Raw genomic sequence first — 22,626 nt, forward strand, 5'->3', positions numbered from 1 at the left:
GCGCGTGCTAATGTCAGAACACACTCCTTGTTCGATACTCCTTGGAAAGGGGATCAACTTAACGCATATACACACAAACACATTTGGAGGTCGCTGCTTACACTTAAGTCGACTTCTGAACATGAGCCGGTGGCGGTTACCTTTCACCTGACTTACAAGAAACCCGATGCAGCATTTCCAAAGCCCATTTGTCAGAAACGGCTGCAGACAATTCCCAGGTGGACGCATCTTCTCTCTCCCCAAAGGAACCCGGGTGCTAAAAATAATAGCTGCAGCGGCAACACAGTGAGCACATCTCCCAGGCGCATTCCTGGCTCGTCAATGCGGCATAATACGCATTGATCAGGTCGACAGAGCTTCCCAGCTTTCAGCGCAGCGCCATAATGCATCACCCCAATGATTGGCTGTCTACGTACCAGGCAGTCCAGCTGAGAGACGGGGCTCTTGTTCCCCGGGTGGCTGATGTCCCAGACTTTGACGCATCCCTTGCCGCCCGTGTACACGTGCCGCGTGGGGTTGCTGATGGTGACTGCGCACACGACCTCCCCGTGATTGAGCGTGTTGATCTGACGTGCGTGGCGAGGGATCCCCGGTCCAATCAGAGCGTCGGGAGGGAATGGGACCGGCTGCATCTGGCCATCGGCGCTGACATGAAACGAATAGGCCCTTTCAAAGTCAGAGAGAGGCAAGTTTTACTCAGCTATCCCCGTTATCTCACACCAGAGCACATACTATACCTGGATTGTGCAAAACAAACAAAGGACTTAAGACCACAAAACCATTGGGCAATTATTTATCGGAATTCTACTCCCATCACTCAGCATTAAAATTTTTTTTTTTAAATCCGCTTGAACTAGACTCCGATGAACAGCCCACACAAGCACAATCTCTCCTCGTTTAATCAGGTTTCAGAGCAGAATGTTGTTGTGCACTTTGGCAACTTTACCTGGTTGCAAGCAGCTGCCTGACAAGTGTCAACCTTTACAGCATCAATCTTTGACATTTTCCAGAAGAAAACTCTTGTTCTAATACCATTTCACAGCAGCGCACAAATGACATGCCGTCTGGGCGAGACAGCTATAGCTGCCAGCGTGTAATTGGAGCCTGTGGAATACAGCCCCGAACCCCCTGTTAACAAGCATGGAAGATGTCGAGGAAATGATGGGAAAAGCAGGAATTCGATATAAAAAAACCTCCCCGAGCCTAGTGTACAGAGTGGCATTACCAATGGTGCATGTCCATGCTAGGTTAGAGTGTCAGGCCTATAAGGTCAAGAAGCAGCTGTGTACTCAGCACTACTTTAATTGTGTATACATATTAATGCAGTGTGGATTATAAGTCAGAGGGCAGCAGATCGAGTGGAAATACGGTAGAACATCCTGAGTGAATGAACAGTCAACGATGGGCACGGGTGAAAAGTTAGACTTTAAGGTACACTCTGAATTGGTGCGTTTTTATGGAAACTGTTTATTAAGTATTCCGAAGAAAATACCCCACTACACTCCTGTTATAATGTTTTTGACAAACAACTGTAAGTAAAGCCCCCCCCTTTCTAATTCCTCCACACCCTCCCGGGTATGGTACAGACTACTCCTGGAGTCGACAAGTGTTCGCTGAAGAGGTCAGTTAAGTATCCAATTCCATCACACTTAAAACAGACCCAGCCAACGTGTTAATGTTAAAATAAGCACCAGAGTTGTTGGTTTTGATATAGTGAAAAGTACTGATTACGTAAAAAAAAAAAAAAAATATATATATATATATATATATATATATATAAGGCCCTGATGAAGTCCATATAAGGTATGAATCGTGTTTGCTGGATCTGTTTTAAGTGTGATGGAATTGGACACTTAGTAAAAAAAAGAACTTTATGGAAAAAGACATCCACGGCTGGAAATGAATTGAAAAACGAAATATGGAAAGTAATTGAAAACAAAAAAGAGTGATTACAGATACATGCAATTCAAATTGGAAAGTTCAATGTGAAAAAGGAAATTAGGTTGCCCTCCTAATACTGTGAAAACATTTACCAAGGATTGAGTTTTGTAGGCAGTCAGAACTCCAGGAGTGGGCATAACAAAACTATAAGATTGGGATATTTGACAGCTGTTATCCAGAAACACCACTGCTGGCTGTCTTTTGGAAATAGCTTTTCAGCCAAGCTGAGCATCTGTAACTGAAGGGTCTGTTGACCCTACTCAGACCCTCTGATTGGGATGGCCTAAAACACAGCTGATCCAAGCTCGATTCTTCAAGCATTTGAAAGCTCAGTGTTTACAAATTTTAACAAAAAACAGAGCAGGTTTGCATTGAGCCGCTGATCGAGAGGACAACATTCTGCTCAGAACAATGTCTAGGTAAACCGACTTCCGTCTCACAGTGAGGAAATCAGCATTACCGATGGTGAAGAAGCAATATGCTAGGGTTTTCTTTTCAGGACAATATTTGAAAGCCATCTGTGAGTGAACAGAGCAAAGGCACGCGTTTCTGTGTTGCAATTGTATTCCATGTACATCATGCCATGTGTTTTGATGGAAGCGGTCAGTGACTTGTCAGAATATAGCATTAAAGGGTGACCAGAAAAAGCTATTACATTGTATCAGCAGCTTTTTATGTCCCCCATAGCTAGAGACTTTTTTTCCCCATCATACTACCAACTGATATATTATCAAAATATGCTAGTAGTCATGCAGCATTCAATCACAGCGCCATGGTTGCATATCACCTGGGCTACTGGAATCATGTGGCAAATGAGAATCAAATTATGCAGCAGGTTTGGGTAAATTACTTTGCAAGTAAAGGTGAATTCTTTGGCATAATTGGCACATTCAGTGGCAATATTTCAATATTTTGACATTTTAACACAATAATACTGTCTGAGCAAAGGTGTTACCTCCTTTGCACTGGTTTAGCAGCTGAAGACAACAATCAGCAACCAAAACCTTATAAGTTACTCTTTACCAAGGGTCTGCTACACCTAGCACTTAAAGTAATGTTTGCTCCAGCTGAACTAGAAACATTTTTTTGTTGACATATGGAAATTTTGCAAAAGAGGCAGGATTACATGGCACATGCAATAAATCCATAATTATGCAGAACACGCTGCATCATCCCACAAGTCGAGTGTCCCTGCATATGACCCAATTGTAGAGCTAGGTAGCACTATCACACACAGTAGATTGGAATATCAGAACATCCTGAGGATAGTGATCAGCCCCTACTACAGCGGACGCATACTGACAGATTTGGGGTGGTACTATGGTCCAAAGACAGGGTATAAAAGCAAAGAAAACGTCTGGGCTGTTTCAACATTCGATTCATAGGACTGCATGTTTGCGAGGAGTATTTAAGGTTGAAGGTAAGCCTTAGTACATGGCGGTTCATGAGCCTTAGTGGGTGCCCACATTAGAGGGTGCGGACGGCCCCCATGCACAATCAGCAGTGGAAAGTCCATTACAAAAGTGGTAACTAAAGTTACACATTTCTTTAATTTGCTCTAGTGCCACATAATTTATCTTAAGTGACAAACCCGCCACTTTAGGTATCTATCACGCATTCTTTCAGAGCTATTGAGAAGCCTTTTATAGAAGGATTGAATAGGAAAATGGTTCACTACTAATAACTGCAACAATGCAGATTTTCCGCAAAAGGCGAGAAGAATATAAAGCTAATATCCATGTATATCCTATAATGTAACACGCAGTAGAAAATAACACAAGGAACTGAGAACTCTAACCAAAATTCCTTGACAACCAATGAACGCTTAGAACACTACTCCATTTTACTTCCAATTTGGCTGCAAACCGGTTAGGTACCTAATCCAATATGGAAGGAAATACGCAAGGACAGCAATAATACTGAATTTATATAAGAAATTAGGGTGTAGTAAAGGAGAGGTATTGTTTTATGGAGTATTTGGGGCACTGTATTTGCTACTTGGATTAACAAATGTTATGCTTGTGATTTCAGTTTCACAGACCAGTGGTAGCCCTGGCGAATTCATGGCTACCACAGTGTTTAATAAGGTATTCAAATGATTAAGTTATTATATTCAATCGCATAGTCAGACTGAGTACAGATAACTTGGTAACATGCCACCTGTTATGAACTTACAAATGGGAGGACTGCATTAACAAGCAATATATAATCTGTTATGAGGATGATCTGGGATACGACCATGGGAGACAAGGGAACAGGAGGAGAAGGAAGAAAAGGAGGAAACATGGAGTGCCCTGATCGGGAAGGGAAGTCAGAAGGGAGAGAGAGGAATTGAGAAACAAAGGACCAAAGAAGAAGACATGAATAACCAATTTGTGGGGTGCGGTGGACATGGGGGTGAAGGGATAAAAAAAGACCAGAACAGGGAGTAACAAAATACCAGAAGAGAGAGGGTCGGAGGGGAGGAAAGGGCTACAAGGAGAGAAAAGAAATTAGCACATATGGAGGGGTGCTAAAGAGAAGAAAAAGAGGGGCTCATAGGAAGGAAAAGGGGAAGAAAGCTAGCAGGCATGCGAAGGACAGGTGGCAGGTATAAAAAAGCGAGAAAAAACGAGTAATATGTGAGGGGCAAACGGGAGAAAAGTGGGAAGATGGATAAAAGGGAGTGGGAGTGTGGGGTAAAGGGAAGTAATGGAGGCAGACGAAGAGGGGTAAATGGGTTAGTTGAAAGAAGCAGAAAAGAGCACAAAGGAGAAAATGGTTGCTTTTAAGGGGACGAGTCTTAGAAGTTGTATAGGAAAACTATGTGTTGTGGTGGAATACAGAGGTATCAGATTCAGAAATAATGGAAGAAACATGGTATTCTCCAAGTGACAACAAAAACAATTAAATTAATTCAATTAATCAATTATATTTACGTTCATTTAATAATGCAGAAACTCACGGTTTTCCACCAGGGATTCCAGACAGATTTGGAGGAATTCCTGGCACTCTCATGTGATGATGTGGATCAAAACCAACCTGTCGATTTGAAAAGCAGAAGAATAGATTGCATCATAGATATCATGGCAAAAGAATACATCTACTTCAGGAATAATTTAAAAATATAGTCCAAAACATTAACATACACATCAAGTGCAGTAGACACTACATCTTCCAGTAAAAGAGGATACATTAAATATATTTATACATCAACAAAAGGATAAACCTACCACAGGAGACCTTCCATAGGCGGCAGCAGCTGCTGCGGCTGCAGCTGCAGCACTCATTTGAGGAGAGATATTATGAAGGCTAGCATAGGCTGCTCCTGGACTGGTCAATTCTCCATTCATCCCAGCATGTGGCACAATCCCAAATGGAGTAGGGTACGGGCATGGCACCGCCATAGGGGTTCTCAAACTTGCAGCTGGAATCAACACAAATGGATGAGTTATAATCAACTCCGTTATAGGGGTGGAACATTTTAGCCGAATTTTGAATCACAAGCCCTACCGAAAACAATTCGAAGGGACGAGCTCCATCAGCTCAGTATCAATGGTAAATCACTTTGAACACACTGTCAAAGCTATTTAAAGATGAACTTCTTAGCGGCTTACCAGGTATCTGTCGCAGACCTGATGTGGAGTTGCTCCCTGGGGTTGGAGCATCTGTTCGTGGTGTTGGAGTATTCGACTTTGATACTGGAGTGGTTGACTTTTCATTCTTGGTGGGAGGAAAAAGGTCACACAGTCAATTTTCAACAAAATGCTAGTATGAGGAAGAGGAGTACATTTTTTTCTGTATTGTATTCTCGTAATTGCAAAGAAAAATCCACAATTCATCTCAAGACCGGAGTCTACCATTATGCATTACATACTTTAATGCTACTAATGCAGCACTTTCAAAGAACCTTACAACAGTAAAGCACTACAACCAGAACCATCCAGTAAATAAATCTAAAACCCACATTCTGAAACCAAATTAAGAATACGTTTATGCTGTTTTACTTCACTTTTGCTGCTGTGCAGAAAGATCAATGTGGGTCCCATCTGCGCTTCATCTACAACATACCTACAGTACAGGTGATGCAGTTATCTAGGAAAGATATAATCCAATAACTGCACAGGGAAGGAGGGGATAAAATGTTCAAGAGACCAAGGCGAATTACTTCGGTGCAAGCAATTTACCAAAGGCGGGATGCAATTCAAGAACATGAAATGTCAGATTTTAATGTCTGCAGTTACATCTTAATTGAGCAAAGGGAGGTCTATTTAAAATGCAAGCATGGACATAAAAAATTAGAATGCATCGTTGATACAACAGTACCTTCCCGCCAGGCTGATGAAACAAAGACCACTTTCGAGTTTCAGAAATAATAAGTGTTGGAAAAGGCAAAAGCTCTGGATTTAACGCGCTACACTATGCGGTGTTAGCACATTAGTGTGAGAGACACAAGGAAGGGACATAGAAGAAGCAGACAGAAAGGGCCATGGTTGCAAAGCAGTCTCTCATGCAGTTCAATACAAGCACGGAGCAGAGGTGAAAGGATACAGTTAAAATGCCAACGGCAGTAGGTGAGAGATGAATAATTCACCAGAATTTTTACACACAGAGGTCTCCCCAACAGAGGAGACAGAGTTGAATATAAAGACCTTAGTTGAACCTGTAGGCATCTGTTGGAAATAAATCAATTTAAGAGCAGTGGCTCCGATATGAGCTTTTTACAACTGTTGGATCATTATGCTATGATTTGATATCATTGAGTGCCGCAGAGTGGTCAACAAGTACAGCTGACCCTCATCCTCCATTGTCTGCCATCATTATTAAGTCCTCAGTGACCAATCCAATTACTGTCTCAGTGTCAAACCCTGGTATAAAGCCTGCTTAGTTGTTGTCTAGTAAATAGTTCTCTTCCACAAATGCTTTAATTGTGAGGTGGCTTCTCCAATAGCTTTGCCGAGTATGATGACAGTTAAATAGGCTGATACCTGCCTGGCTGACTGGATTCAAAGTATGCTTTTTCAGGAAGGGCTTATGATAACTTTGATGAGGGGACCTCTGTGTGTAAAAAATCTGGTGAATTATTCATCTCTCACCTGCTGCTATTGGTATATATATATATATATATATATATATATATATATATATATATATATATATATATATATCTTAGGAAGGAGTCAAAATACATCATTTATTTCCAAACCAAAATCCCCGGGGGTTGAAACCAGGATGAGGAACTAGCAATACACTTAGGGAATTCATAGATAATCCCTTGTCTCCCCTGCTGATTACTAGCAATCTTACCCCCATTCCTCGCGCTGTTGACGACTAGCAGCGACATCGCTTTTAATCTTTCCTAGTGGCCCTGCTGACTACTAGCCGCCACACTCACCTTTACTGCCTACTTGAAGCCAGCAATCCGCCGTGGGCTGACCGCGTAACGGTGACCCCCAGAGACTGCAGGCGCCATCTTGGGTTGGGTTGTCGGCCTGTTACCTCCTAGCCACACCCCCCTAGTCACACTGCTACTTAGGACCCTCCTTTCTGCCCTACCAGCGATAGCTCGCAGCCCGGTGGCAGAGGGCTCGCGCGCATTTACTGGAGCGCTGTTATTTTACTTTATTTTAATCCCTGGTCTCCCCTGCTGATTACTAGCAATCTTACCCCCATTCCTCGCGCTGTTGACGACTAGCAGCGACATCGCTTTTAATCTTTCCTAGTGGCCCTGCTGACTACTAGCTGCCACACTCACCTTTACTGCCTACTTGAAGCCAGCAATCCGCCGTGGGCTGACCGCGTAACGGTGACCCCCGGCGACTGCGGGCGCCAGGTTGGGTTGTCAGCCGGTTACCTCCTAGCCACACCCCCCTAGTCACACTGCTACTTAAACAGCCACTATGCGTCAGCGCAGCGGGCGCGTCGTTGGCGCGCCGGAGTCGCGCCAGAGTTAAGCCCGTCTGCGCCCGTCCGCGGCCGGCCGGGGCTAGGGGCTACTACCCCTGGTCCTATTACCCAATACTCTTCAGCTGACCTCACTCTCCTACAAGGTCATTGGTCCCTTGACCCCTGCATTATTCAACGGATCACCAACATGGGCTGCTATTCTCCCTGCTGAGCCTGTCCACAAGGCTGCCCCCCTATTATTGTCTCCCCGTTAGCTCCTCACTCATTGCTCACCCCTGACATCCGTTCCCCTCCACTGTCTAATATTTTACTAAATACAAGATCAGCCATTAGACATCACCAGGAACTATTCATACTTCTTGATACGGATAAACCTGATCTCTTATTTCTAACCGAGACATGGTTCTGTGAGTCTTCTCTTCCGTCTCTACTGGCCGCCCTCCCTTCGACCTATTATGCTATCCGGGCCGACCGCCCAGCCGGGAAAACGGGTGGAGGCGTTGCTCTGATTGCCCGCACTGATTTTCAGTTCCAGATTCTCCCCTCACCCCCCTTGGGAGGTATTGACCACCTTGTGGTCCGCTCCACCTCCTTTTCCCCTCACTTAGCCGTCGTGCTGGTCTATCGTCCACCCCAACCCACTCCGTCTTTTCTCCCCGCCTTTCAAGAATTACTTGGCACTTTGGCTGTCAATTATGCTTCAGTGTTGGTCCTTGGGGATTTTAACTATTGGCCCTCGGATCCCAAGGAATGTGCCTCTTCCAAGGAATTGTCTGAAATCCTTCTGTCACTTAATTTCACTTCCCTAGTTCACATTCCCACCCATATTCACTGCCATATCTTAGACCAAGTTTGGTCTCTCAATTGTCCCCTCTCTTCACTCACCGTTTCTCCTTGTACTTGGTCAGATCACTTTTTAATCTCCTTCTCCCTCAGCCTTCGTCCGACCAAGATACCTGCCCTTGTTAAAAATTCATGGGCTCGCAACTGGGGCAAGGTCAACCTGCCGGACCTAACCTCTTCACTTCTAGCCTCCTCTCCTTCTCTGTCGGGCTTGGCGTCTGCAGCTCAAGCCAAGGCCATTGATTCCTGGCTTACGAATGGAAGCGATAGCTTGGCTCCCCTTCGGCGCACCTCGATTAGGCGCCCTAAAGACGCCAATCGATGGTTCAGCAAAGAACTGAAAGAGCAGAAATTAACGGTCCGACGAGCAAAACGCAGATGGAGATTGGACTACTGTCCCACCTCCAAGTCCCGCTACGTCCTTCTCCTAGGGACTTATAAAAAAAACATTATAGAGACCAAGAAAGCCTACTTCTCTGCCAAAATTTTGGCGGCAGAGAATCAACCCAAGGAGATTTTTTCCATCACCCATGACCTGGCTTTTTCTGACAGGACCTCATTTATGCCCCTTCCCTCCCAGAAACTCTGCGATTCGCTGAACTCATATTTCGTGGAAAAAATCGCGATAATCAAAACGAATATTCCCCCCCCCCCCCCCTTCCCCTCTCTTTGTAGACCCCCAGTTACCCCCTGCCCAAATTTCTCTCAACTCTTTTCCTCTTCTTACCGAGGAAACCTTCCTCTCTCTTCTTCCTAAAATCAAATCCGGCTCCCCAGCAGATATCTGCCCCGCATACATCTTACGGCAGATTTATTCTGTCTGTACCCTGCCTCCTCTTAGGTTCCTCAATGACTCCTTGGCCCAGGGTGTCGTGACCCCGTCACTGAAATCTGCCACTATTGTCCCCATTTAAAAAAAACCAGGAGCCGACCCCTCTGCCTTGGTTAACTACCGCCCCATCTCCTTGCTACCCTTCTTAGGCAAGGTACTCGAGCGACACGTCACTTCTGCGCTCAGCGCCTTTGTCGAGGAAAATGGGGTGTTGGCCCCTTGCCAGGCTGGGTTCCGACCTAGGCACTCGACAGAGTCAGTGGTGGTGTCTGTGTTGGACACCCTCAGAGAAGGTATGGACATAGGTCAACCCCAGGCGCTGGTCCTCCTTGATTTGTCCGCCGCTTTTGACACGGTGGACCATTCCATCTTACTCTCCCGTGTCAGGGCGGCGGGCATTGGAGGCTCGGCCCTTATCTGGCTCTCGTCCTTCCTGAGGGACCGGACCCAGGCGGTTCGTCTTGGGGAGTTTTCAGCTACCCCCTGTCAGGTCCAGTGCGGGGTGCCCCAGGGCTCTTCTCTGTCACCTTTATTATTTAATCTCTACATCTCTCCCCTTATCTTTGCTCTTCAGCAGCTGGAGGTCACGGTATATAACTATGCCGATGACCTCCAACTCATCTTCAACCTGTCTTCTTCTTCTGACTCTATTTCCAATTTTCAATCAATTCTATCTTTTATCAGGGACTGGATGAATTTCAACCACCTGAAGCTCAACCCCGATAAGACGGAACTTGTGCTTACGGGTGGTTGCTCCAGTCCCTGGAACTCCTTATTTTGGCCCCCTTCGTTTGGCTCTCCTCCTACCCCAGCTTCCTCTGTCAAAACTCTAGGCATCAAGCTCAATGATAAACTCACCATTCACTCCCAGATAGCTTCGGTGGTTTCCTCCTGTTTTCTCACTCTCCGTACTATTCGTTCTATTTCTCGCTTTTTTTCTTTTCCTGCACTCAAACTGATTATGTCCGCACTGGTCCTGTCCCGCCTGGACTATGGGAACGCCCTGTTCAACGGCATCCCTCAGTACAGCATGCGCAAGCTACAACTAGTTCAGAACCAGGCGGCCCGCCTTGCTTTTGGTCTCCCTAAATTCCACCACACCTCTCCTCTATTGAAGACCCTCCACTGGCTTCCTGTCTGGGAACGCGCCCTGTTCAAACTAGGCTGTATGGCTTTTCAGGCCAGATCTGGTCTGGCCCCTATCTTCATATCCTCAGCCATCAAAACTTATGTTCCCGGTAGAGACCTTCGCTCCTCGGCCCAACACCTCTTAGTAGCCCCTCGCTATAGGAAAAAAAAAACCAGGGTGGCTCTAAATTTTCCACCCTCGCCCCGGTGTTTTGGAATTCCCTTCCCTTTCACCTCAGATCCCTCACCCAGTATTCCATCTTCCGCAAATCCCTGAAAACTCTGTTGTTCACCCAGGCCTTTCTCTCTTAAAATCCATTTCCCCTGCTTCAGTTTATGCCCGAGCGGTTGATTCCGACACTTAGGCTGTTTTGCCATTTTAGCGCCAAGAAACCGTTTAGGTGTACGTTTGCGCTTTACAAATACTTTAAACTTAAACTTAAACTAATTCATAGATAATGGGTCTAGTTTCCTATCCCTCGTCTATCCATTGATGTTTTTCCATGCTTAGCAATGAATAACTTGTAAAGTTGTACTTAATGATTGATTGCAATCATAAGTCTGCATCACATTGTTTTTATGCATTTTAGTTACTTTCTCTTTCTTGTGTTTCTTTTGCAGGAGGAACGGAAGGGACCCACTTCCACGTCACTCACCGGCACGGGTTAACTACCCTTTTCTTCGATGTCACCCCTGGGATATCTTCTCAGATAAGATCGTGTTTGCATGGTGGTTTTTGATTTCATAATATGGGGATCATGGTGTACCTTACCACAGTCACAGCCAAGATATGCCTGGGCAGGTGCCCATCACTTTCACTTCTTTCTCCCCCTGGAACGCATACAGATAGCGATCCAGATCTTGTGCTTATTACGGGTAGACTATTTTGTCCGCGCAATTTATGGACAGACCTTTGGGCACCGGGTGGGAGTTCATAGAGTGACTGGACTAGGCACTATTGCCTTTACTCATATTGTCTCCCTTATCTACCCGTTGATGCTGGTCATTGGTGTGTGCATTGGCACGTTACCGTGAATTTTCTCAGCTGCATCAAGAATGAGCATTCACCCATGACCTTTGAACCGGTATTTTGTTTTGGTTACATGAATCAATTATTTTACTTCACCGAATTTATTGTTTTTTGAACAGCAGTATGTATTTTACCTCTACTGTGTCAGACTAAGTACACATTCCAATGTAGCCAACATGTTATGTTCCCCATGAGTCCTCTTTCTCGGTCACCCTGCAATTTTAAATGCACACAAGTGTGGGTTTCATTACATGTGATCAAGGCTGTTCGTCAGCAGAAACGTGTAGTGTAATTAAACAGTTTCAAGCAACAAATCTGGTTTGCGTGTAATGTACCCTGAGAGAGCGTCTATTGGACCTTTGGTATAGTAATGTCAGCTGCGCGGTGCGCTCTGCCGGCATACGCGCCACTTCTCTTGGGTCCTTGGGTTCCAGAAAGAGTAATGAATATGCTACTTACCAGTATGCATCTGTTCTTGGCATGTAGGGCTGCTAACATTCATATCTATAGCATAGATCGCCACCTAGTGTTGGTCCGGATGATTGCACATTGTTGTCCTGGAAGAGTCTTCGAAGTATCACGAGATAGGTGGCTCCTCCCCTGGACTACAGTGCGCATGGGCATCGACTCCATCCCCAGATTGTTTTTAGCCATTGTGGCAAAGATGGAGTTTAACCGTGTAAGCGATGGCCATGCTAGAGATTAAATGCAAGAAAAGTCTGCAGCCGCTACGGGCGCCGGGGAGGAGGGGAGGAGGGCGGGCGATATGAATGTTAGCAGCCCTACATGCCAAGAACAGATGCATACTGGTAAGTAGCATATTCAGTTCGAGGCATGTGGGCTGCTAAATTCATATCTATAGCATAGAATACATAGCAGTCCTTCCATTAACGGCGGCCGCCCGTGCCAGCTGCAGAAGTCTGAAAAAGCGTTTTAAGAACAGCCTGTCCTACAGCTGCCTGCTGTTTTGAATGCACATCTACACAGTAATGTTAAGTGAACGTATGTGGTGTAGACCATGTGGCTGCTCTACAAATGTCTTCCAAAGGAATGTTACCTAGGAATGCCATGGAGGACCCCAATTTGCGTGTGGAGTGCGCCTTGGAGGGGACCGTTAAAGTGCGCTTAGCCTTCTGATAGCAAATCTGAATACACTTAACGATCCACCTGGCTATTCCTGCTTTGGAAATGGGGTTGCCTTTATGCTGGGCTGCGAAGGCAACAAAGAGTTGCTGTGTCTTTCTAAAAGGTTGTGTTCTGTCAATATAGTACATAAGCGCTCTTCTGACATCAAGCGTATGGAGCATTCTTTCTGCTACTGTTTCTGGAAAGAATGCGGGCAGTTCGATGGTTTGATTGACATGAAACTGCGACACCACCTTTGGGAGAAATTTGGGGTTAGTGCGCAGCACCACCCTGTTTGAATGAATTTGTATAAATGGCTCTTGGATTGTGAGCGCCTGTAGCTCACTAACACGTCGTAGAGACGTTATGGCAATGAGAAAAGCCACTTTCCAAGTGAGGAACTGAAGCTCACATGAATGCAGAGATTCAAATGGGGGACCCATCAATCTGTTGAGCACCACATTGAGGTTCCACACAGGAGCTGGCGGGGTCCTGGGAGGGATGACCCGCTTCAGCCCTTCCAGGTATGCTTTAATGGCAGGCACCCTGAAGACAGAGAGATGCTGCCTGTTTTGGAGATAAGCCGCTATGGCGGATAAGTGTATCCGAATGGAAGCGTATGCTAGATTGCATTTGTAAAGATGCAACAGATAGCAGATGATATTAGGAATGGATGCATCGAGCGGGTTGATAGCGTGCGCTGTACAGTAGATGACAAACCGCTTCCATTTCGCTGCATAGCAAGCTCTGGTAGTTGGCTTCCTTGCCTCCCGGATGATGTCCATGCATTCAGGGGGCAAATCAAGGTAGCCAAACTCTAAGACCTCAGGAGCCAGATTGAGCTGCTGCGGATCTGGATGCTGAATGTCGCCACGGTTCTGCGTTAAGATCCGGGGTGTGAGGTGCAGTCTTTGAGAGTTCGAGGAACGTGGTGAACCACGGTTGTCGCGCCCACGTTGGAGCAACTAGGATGAGCGTCAGCGAGTGTTGCTTTAGCTTTCTTGCCACTAGCGGAATGAGAGGCGCTGGGGGAAAAGCGTACGCAAATCTGCCTGACCAGTTCATCCATATCGCATTGCCCTGCGATAGTGGGTGAGGGAACCTGGCGGCAAAGCTTTGGCATTTTGCGTTTTCCTCCGTGGCAAACAGGTCTATCTCTGGATGACCCCACTGCTGGAAGTACGGGCGGAGTACTGATGGATGTAACTCCCACTCGTGCATCTGGTGGCTGTACCTGCTGAGCAGATCCGCCATCTGATTGTCCGTGCCCGGGAGGTGTTCCGCCATGAGGAAGATGTTCCTCTGAATGGCCCACTTCCACATGCTCTGAGCCAGATGAGACAACTGTGGAGAGTGCGTACCTCCCTGCTTTTGAATGTAGTACATGGCTGTCATGTTGTCCGTCTGGATCAACACGACTTTGTTGCACAGATGTACCTTGAAGGACTTGAGAGCCATGAAGATTGCCATCAGCTCTAAGTAGTTGATGTGCATCTTCCTTTGTTGCGTTGTCCATAGTCCCTGCACCGTGTAGTGGAGCACATGAGCCCCCCATCCCTGGAGAGATGCTTCCGTCGTTAGTGTAATCTGTGGCACAGGCTCTTGGAACGGTCGGCCCATACAAAGGTTGTGTGGATTCCACCAATGCAGAGAGCTGTATGCCCGACCCGTCACCAACACTAGGTCGTTTAACTGTCCTTGAGCCTGAGTCCACTGATGCGCTAAGCATTCTTGGAGCGGACGCATATGGAGCCTCGCGTGCGGGACTATGAAGATGCAGGAGGCCATCATGCCTATCAACTGCATGAACACTCTCGCTGGGAGTGAGTGTTGCGGTCTGAACTTTTGGATCAGCGCATGGATGTTGTCGATCCTCGCTGGGTTTGGCTGAGCTGTGGCAGCCAGAGTATTGATCGTCGCGCCCAAATACTGCCGCACATGGGCCGGCTGAAGGTGCGACTTCGGGTAGTTCAGTGTAAATCCTAGACTGTGAAGGAGGTGAATGGTGTGGGACATATCTGCAGCGCACTGCTGGGCTGACTTTGCCTGAACGAGCCAGTCGTCCAGATAAGGGTAGACATGTATACTCTGTCTCCGGAGGTGGGCCGCCACTGTCGCCAGACATTTTGTGAACACTCTGGGAGCAGTGGTCACTCCGAAGGGGAGTACCTTGAACTGGTAATGCCTGTTTTGGATGGTGAACCGGAGGTACTTTCTGTGGGATGGGTGGAGTGGTATGTGAAAGTAAGCATCCTTGAGGTCCAAGGTTGCGTGGAAGTCTCCCTGTTGTAACAAGGGAAGAACCTGCTGCAGTGTCAACATGTGGAAGTGTTCTGAAAGAATGTACTGGTTTAAGGGGCGTAGGTCTAGAATCGGTCTGAGTGAGCCGTCCTTTTTTGGGATTAAGAAGTACAGGGAATAAACCCCTGTGCCTTCTTCCTCCACTGGCACGAGCTCTATTGCGCCTTTTTGCAGCATCACCAGACCCTCCTGCTGCAATAAGTGCAAGTGCTCTGCTGACATAGGACGGTGTTTTGGGGGCATGGGCGGTGGGGTGGATGTCAGCTCCAAACAATAGCCGAACTGGATAAGTTTCCCGACCCACCTGTCTGTGGTGATGGACTTCCAGACTGGCAGGAACTGTTGGAGTCTCCCCCCGACAGGTGTTGGATGGTCGGGGGGCAGTGACAGGGAGTCACTGTTTGTTGGCGGCAGAGGAACGGGAACTGTTGTTGCCTCTGCCTCTACCCTTGGCACTGTTTCCTCTGTATCCACCTCTGCCCTGCTTGCTGTAGGAGGATTGCGCACCACTTTTATTGAATGGCGTCTGCTGCGACATGTGCCCTCTGTTAACACCTCGATTGCCTGAGCGACGAAAAGTGTTCCCTCTAAATTGTTGTGACTGGAGAGCTCCCATGGACTTGGCAGTCTCAGTATCTTTTTTGATCTTCTCCAGGGTGGTGTCCACCTCTGGGCCAAATAACCTGTCTGGATTAACGGGCTGGTTGAGGATAGTAGTCTGTATCTCTGGCTTGAATCCCGAGATGCGGAGCCATGCCCGACGCCTCAACATCACACTAGTGTTGATCGCTCTCGCTGCTGTGTCCGCAACATCTAGCGCACACTTTATAGCAGCGTTGGAGATGAGCTTCCCCTCCTGGATAAGCATTTCAGCTCCCTCCTTAAACTGGTCTGGGAGGTGTTGTAACAGCTGCTCTAGGGTGTCGTAGTGTGCCCTATCATATCTGGCCAACAGAGCCTGCGTGTTTGAGATGCGCCATATGTTGGCCGCCTGAGCTGCTACCCTCTTCCCAGATGCCTCCAGCACTTTTGACTCTTTGTCTGGGGGAGGAGCTTCACCCGTGGTTTGGGAGTTTGCCCTCTTGCGGGCATTAGAGACCACCAAAGAGTCCAAAGGCAACTGGCCCCTTATGTAGGTCGGGTCGCCAGGTGCCTGTCTGTATTTCTTCTCAATGCGTGGGTTGACAACCCGTGATCTTGTGGGTTCCTTGAAAATGTCTGCCGCATGCTTAAGGACCCCTTTCAACATTGGGAGAGTCTTGACAGTTTTTTCAGCAGTAGAGAAAGTGTCAAAAAGGAAGCCCACCTCCACTGGGTCAGCATGCATTTCCACTTTATGGTTTGTAGCTGCCCTTTCAATTAAGGCATTAAATGCCGCAGAGTCCTCAGTGGGAGACGGCTTGACGTTATAAACCTGAGGATCCTGGACCGTCTGCTGGTCCCCTTGATCACCTGTGTCCATCCATGAGTCCTGTTGCTCATCAGGCTCTGTATGAGCAGGAAAATTGTACTCCTCATCTTGCTCCCCTTCATCCCCCTCAGAGTATGTGGGTGAAGGTGTTGCACTCCTCCCAGGCTGAGGAAGAATCTGCTCAACCAGAACTGGTGTTTCTGGTGCAGGCTTCTTTCGTTTTAGAGGAATGGTAAACGACTGCAAAGGCTGTGAAGTAATCTTCCTCTTGTATTCCATGGCCCCATATGCTTCGTCGTCGTCCCCTACCCTCGACGAGTTCCGCAATGTCTTGACTATGGATGTCCGCTCCGTCGTCGGACTCGACCTTCACCGGGGTAGGTGACGCACTTGCTCTTCTGCTTCGGGGTCGTCAAAGATGTCCACCGGTGCCGGAGCCGATCGTTGGGCCTCAAGGCGCGCCACGCGCCGAAGCTTGATCGTCTTTCTTCGATCGAAATCTGGAACAGGCCATACAGTTGGCCTCGTCGTGGTCCGGCGACAGGCACTTGTTGCACACAGGATGGACGTCAATGTGTGGGTACTTGGATCCACACACGGGACATTTCTTGAATGGACTCCGTTCCATGCCGTCGAAGTCTTGCTGCGTCGACTAGGCCCCGATCACCGAAGAGTCACACGACCCCCCGGATATCCGACTCCACGAGCTGGAAGATATACGGGACCGAACGCGAACAATACCGACGGTGCAAAGAAGGCCTTTTGGCCTTGAAAAAGTTCTATCACGATTCCGAACAGGAGACGTCGAAATCACATCCAAACCCAATGGCGGAAAAAAACAATCTGGGGATGGAGTCGATGCCCATGCACACTGTAGTCCAGGGGAGGAGCCACCTATCTCGTGATACTTCGAAGACTCTTCCAGGACAACAATGTGCAATCATCCGGACCCAACACTAGGCGGCGATCTATGCTATAGATATGAATTTAGCAGCCCACATGCCTCGAACCAAGATATATATATATATATATATATATATATATATATATATATATATATATATATATATATATATATATATATCTTAACTGGAGTTACCCCTACCCCAGAGGGAATGCAAACGTGTATGAACAAAATCTATCTTTAAACTGAATCCATACAAATCAAAAAATCTTGCCAATTCACAGTAACATGTACCAGTGGGCACCCCTTCTACTGCCTACCTCAATGGAAGTTGTCCAGCCCCTGTCAACATAGTGAAGGACCTCAGCATGCAAAGATATTGAGCTAAAAAGTACATGCAAATTACTCAAGTCACAAAGACCTGCCCCAATCTACTTTGTGACCCTTTTCTGATTTTATTTTTCTTCTTGCACAGAGTGACAGGAGCCAGTACTTTTCACAGTCTAAACAGAGATATGGCAACTCTGCCCACCATGGAAAAATGAAAAAAGAATACATTAGTTAGATGCAGCTTTAACTTAAGTAGAAGTCTGGCTCCAATTACTTTTGCCAATTTTATTGCCTCAAAAGATAAGAGGATCCTACCCAAATCAAACTGCATTTCTCATAAAATGTACCACAAAACAGGACCAACATTTTTGTAGACAAATGCCACAAATACATTCACACCCAGAACCGCATATCACAAGATAAATATTGTTTACAATCCCCCAAAGTCAAACATACAAAGTTGGGAATAACAGCCTCCTGAGAGCAAGGAATTGTGATCCGAGGCCTCCCTGCACAAATTCAGTGAAGCCCGAATATTTGGCTTCATGCCCGATAAGGTGACATTTTTATTTCAACTCTCGCCCAACCCATCTCCCATAATTCCAAGTGACTCTATTAGAGTGAATTTTGCGCTTTAAAATCAGCTTAATGAAATAAATTGACAAAGTCTTAAGCTAATTGCTGTAAGAGGCTGGCCAAGAGAAGCCAGTGGTTGAATTGGGCTGAACCAAAACCAACTATGTGTATTATAAGCATAAGGTCCGGTTGGGTTTACAGTTGCTCTGTGTAGCAAATCTGTCTTTTCTGCATAGTCACACAAGATTTTGGGGATTTTTCGCAACCTTATTTTTGCTGGCTTTAGGACTCAGTGCTCTGTCTCCCCTATAAATCATGTGCTATACATTAGAACTTCCTACTTAGCCTATTTAACTTCCCAATGTATCCATTGAAAAGCCTAATGTGCACCAATAGCATAGAAAGAAAAAAGTCATATGTGGCTGCAGTGTGTATTTACATCATCCACAGAGGAGACAAACATGTATGGCTGCTAAAAGCACCACTGTGCAGTGGCTGGGCTGCAACTTAAATATACTGCAGTGACACATGGCAGGGAAAAATACATTTCTTATATATACACATAACATATGTTACCCCTAAAGTATACATTATAAGCACCATAGGGTAGGATGCTAATATTTTAAAATAAGGAACACTAAATATTGCGGTTCGTATGCCCTCACTGTCAAATACAACTCAAAAGCTATTTCACTTTGTAAGCCAGGCTAGGAATTCTAGGCCTGAGTGGGATTAAAAATCTTTACTGCCTACCTCTGCTTAGGGTAGGGCTAGAAAAATGCTTCAAAATTATTTTCTGCTTAGTTTTTAAATCTAGACTTCATGGTGAAATCAGATTTCTGATAACTTTAGCAGAAAAGTAACCAAGCAAAATTGTCCTCTAGGCTGATTGAGCCACAGTTGGCTTAAAACCATTTCTACCACACCTCCAGAGATCGAATACACATCCTTGGCTGGGTGAGTTAACGATTCTGGCTTGGAGAACAATGGTTTGCATCTAAGCTCAGGAAAGGCTAATGGCATTAAACACTTAGCAGGGATTAGCTATCTGGACAGGGGCAGTTGGCAAAACAAAAGGCCGCTTTAGCACCACCTACCAAAGAGGGACTTTTCTATTCATCCCCACGACCCTCCTAGACTGTCAAGCCCCGGCCTCGGAAGGGGGGAAACGCAGTTTTGACCTTGCCAAGTAGGTAAGTAGCCAAGAGGTTGAAGACAGGCCTGACTTGTAGTGGAAGCTGTGTGCTGCCATGTTAACAGGGGATTTTGGGCAATTTGACAGTAAGGCAAAGTGAAAGCGCTGCAAAATGAGGAGGTGGAATGCGGAAAATATTTAGGATTGATTCGTAGATTTTTTGCAATCGCTGACTAGTGCACAGGATAAATCTGTCACTTCAACCATCTCCTTCAAAGAACATTCTGGTACCTGGACACTTGAATCGTTATTGGAGCATCATGTGGTTAGCCTCCTTTTTGTCTACTTCAGAGAAACAAAAGCAGGACTTCTGTCTCCAAGAGGACTCAGCTGACTTAAGAGGACTAGAACCTGCAAGAGACTTGGTGGGAGACAACTGCTGCCCATAAGCACCCCCTGAGGCACTAGTGGTTGCTTTTCCAACCAGCAGATTCCTCAGCAGTTGGAGATTAGGTCTAAAGGTAAAACCTTTGACTGGGAAAATCTGCTTGGTGTATCCAAACTTCGCTTCATTGCGGTCGGCCTGAACTTGCACCTAGGTCTGAGTATAATAACTGTCGTTTTTCAAGCGAGCCATCTCTAGGGTTTGCCTTATCCCACTTTGACTATCTTGGTGTCCATTTGCTTATTATATTTTTTTATCTATTTTCTAAATTAGTTTGGGAATTTATTGTGCTGTGTTCTTTGCAATTGTTGGTGCTGCACGAATTTAGCACACCCTTTTTTGTGCCTGCCTACTGCATTGCCATAGCTACCAGGCATTGAACACAGATTCTCTTAGATCTGAGTATTGGTGACTGAACCAGAGTTTTTTTTTTTAGTTGGTTGGGGTGATCCCCTCCTAAATTAATAGCCACATTTCTGACACTATCAAAATCCAGACCTAAAAACAAACATGCAAATGTTGCAAGCAAAAGTTGTGGACACAGTTATGTTGATTTGCATGGTTTGCTACAGAGTAAACCACGACAGTTATCAGGTACAAAAGCATAGTTAAAAATGAATAGTGGAAAGGCTGAGATTATATTCAACCTCTAACCAACACACCTTTAGGATTTCAGTAGGTCTGATTAAAATTATTTGCAAGTGATTATCTAGGGTTCAATAAAACATGAAAATAATATGTGAATGGTTTAGCAGAATGTGTGCATTAGTTTTAACTGTCACCCTTCCCTGACCCGCCTCCAATTACAGATGATCAGAAACCAGTCTACATTAGGCAATTAAACATTATTCCTTCCGATCTCAGTACCAGCAAACAGAAAGGCACTACCTTCGTGTCTCATTTCGACCAATATATGATCGAATTCATAGCCCACAAGACACCAGCTAGTTGCAAACAAAATATTTGCAACTGGTTTATAAGTTACTATGATGGATACTGAACACCATCTTACAGCAATTAAACATTTTATTAGCATTTTGTTACGATGGAAATGGATAGTTCTCTCCTAGTCTGGCGTTTTAGTACCACAATCCATGTTATTGACAGTGAGAATACTCAAATACAAAATATTGAATTACAAAGCATTCTGGTGCAACATTCAAAACCATAGAGGGACTGGGTGGAGAGACAACTTCATGCCTAGATCCTCATGGTCATTCATAAATCTAACTTTTCATGATCTGAACTCTGGATGGCAGAAGTATGGGAGACATGTTCACCAGTGGAATCATGCTGCAAAAGGCAGGTCATCCCTAACAAATGTTAAGAGGGTACAATTAAACATAATTATCATCACTCTGGGCAGGTGTGAGTAATCAGTGTTGAATGGTTTATGGCATCGGATCAGTAGTTAAATCATGGCCATCACCACCAACAGAGAAACCATGCCAAACCTAAAACCTGGGGGACATAACCAGTTTAGGGAGATTTAGTAAAGCAATGACAGAAAAAATAGCATTTCCCTTAACCAACCACATGGCATTTCATTTATTGCACTGCTATGATCACACCTTAAAAAAAGAAATAATCTAAGGCTTACATGGCTGTGTTCTTTGGATTTTGATGAGGGCGTACTGCTAGAAGATGCTATAGAGGCTGGGCTGATTGGCGGATCTTTCTTCATTAGGCGAGCTTTGTCCAAGCCGTTCTCTCTTGGGGAGTGTGCTGGGCTACCTCGTGGGGAAGTGGGATCCTGTGCAATGAAGAAAATTGGGCATTAGAAGCGCAACACGCTTTTTTTAAACTTGCCAAACATAAAAACGAATTGTTTATTTTCTTAATTTCAGACAAAGTAGAGCTCTCAGTGTCAAGCGTGCAAGGCTCATCCAGTCCAGTTTGCTCTTGGCATTTCGAGCTTTCCATTTACAATGGTGAAAGTAAAACTGCAAGTAAAGTGAAGACAAAACAAGGACTAGGTAAGCTACTCGGGCCTTACTTGAGGCATACTAGGAGCTCTATCGCAACATTCTATTTTGTTTCTGAATGCACACAAAAAAATCAAGAGGTTTCTTTCCAGACTCAACCAAATGATGATCTGCAGCAAGACACTATGCAACAATCTAGAGGTGATAAAATCAGGAACTGTGAAAACGTTTGCACAAAGATGAAATGCAAACATTTATAACTAACGTTTATCACCCATTGCCCACAAATTTGTCCCTGCATTTTAAGAATGCTCTAATGGCCTTTCCCCTTTGACACCTACATTCGCCACATAAGAAATGTCTTGGGTATTCAAAACGTGCAAATCTACCCCTGCCATGGAGGATAGTTCTGTCTACTTAATGCAAATTCGCTACTTCTCAGCCAAGAATGAGATGTCTATTACAGCAGCAGTTCTCAATAATGAGCACAGTTACAGCAGCAGTAACTGAACTACAATCACCGAGTTGCAGCTCAATATTTAGCAAATATTAATAAATTCCAACCACTATATAACATGGTCAAAATCAAAGCAGTACACATCATGCTTCAAAAACCATATGTGATACAACAGAATGCTACCGTAGAACAAAGCCTGACTAACATAAGGCAGATCCCTAAATGGAATATCTCAACAAACCATGTACCAAGCTACACCCGGCATAAATTGGAATTGATGGAAACTGAGAGGGTAAAAGGGGTTCCGCTATGACGTACATGTTCGAACTGTTACAATGTTGTTGGTCATTCCCCAGG

General features: G+C 45.5%; 1 protein-coding gene across 4 annotated transcripts in view; it reads right to left on the reverse strand.

Moving 5' to 3' along the window:
• Positions 1-22,626, reverse strand: part of LOC144818434 (transducin-like enhancer protein 4) — a 283,390-nt gene that overhangs the window by 37,529 nt on the left and 223,235 nt on the right. For all 4 annotated transcript variants that reach the window (XM_078675849.1, XM_078675852.1, XM_078675851.1 and 1 more), the window contains 5 exons: positions 21,488-21,640; positions 5,538-5,643; positions 5,154-5,347; positions 4,886-4,962; positions 417-666 (listed from right to left, as the gene is read on the reverse strand). In XM_078675849.1, the coding sequence (XP_078531975.1) occupies positions 417-666; positions 4,886-4,962; positions 5,154-5,347; positions 5,538-5,643; positions 21,488-21,640 (780 nt within the window). The remainder of the gene's footprint in view (positions 1-416; positions 667-4,885; positions 4,963-5,153; positions 5,348-5,537; positions 5,644-21,487; positions 21,641-22,626) is intronic.

Source organism: Lissotriton helveticus, chromosome 2_1 (genome assembly GCF_964261635.1).
Source record: "Lissotriton helveticus chromosome 2_1, aLisHel1.1, whole genome shotgun sequence".
Taxonomy (NCBI): domain Eukaryota; kingdom Metazoa; phylum Chordata; class Amphibia; order Caudata; family Salamandridae; genus Lissotriton; species Lissotriton helveticus.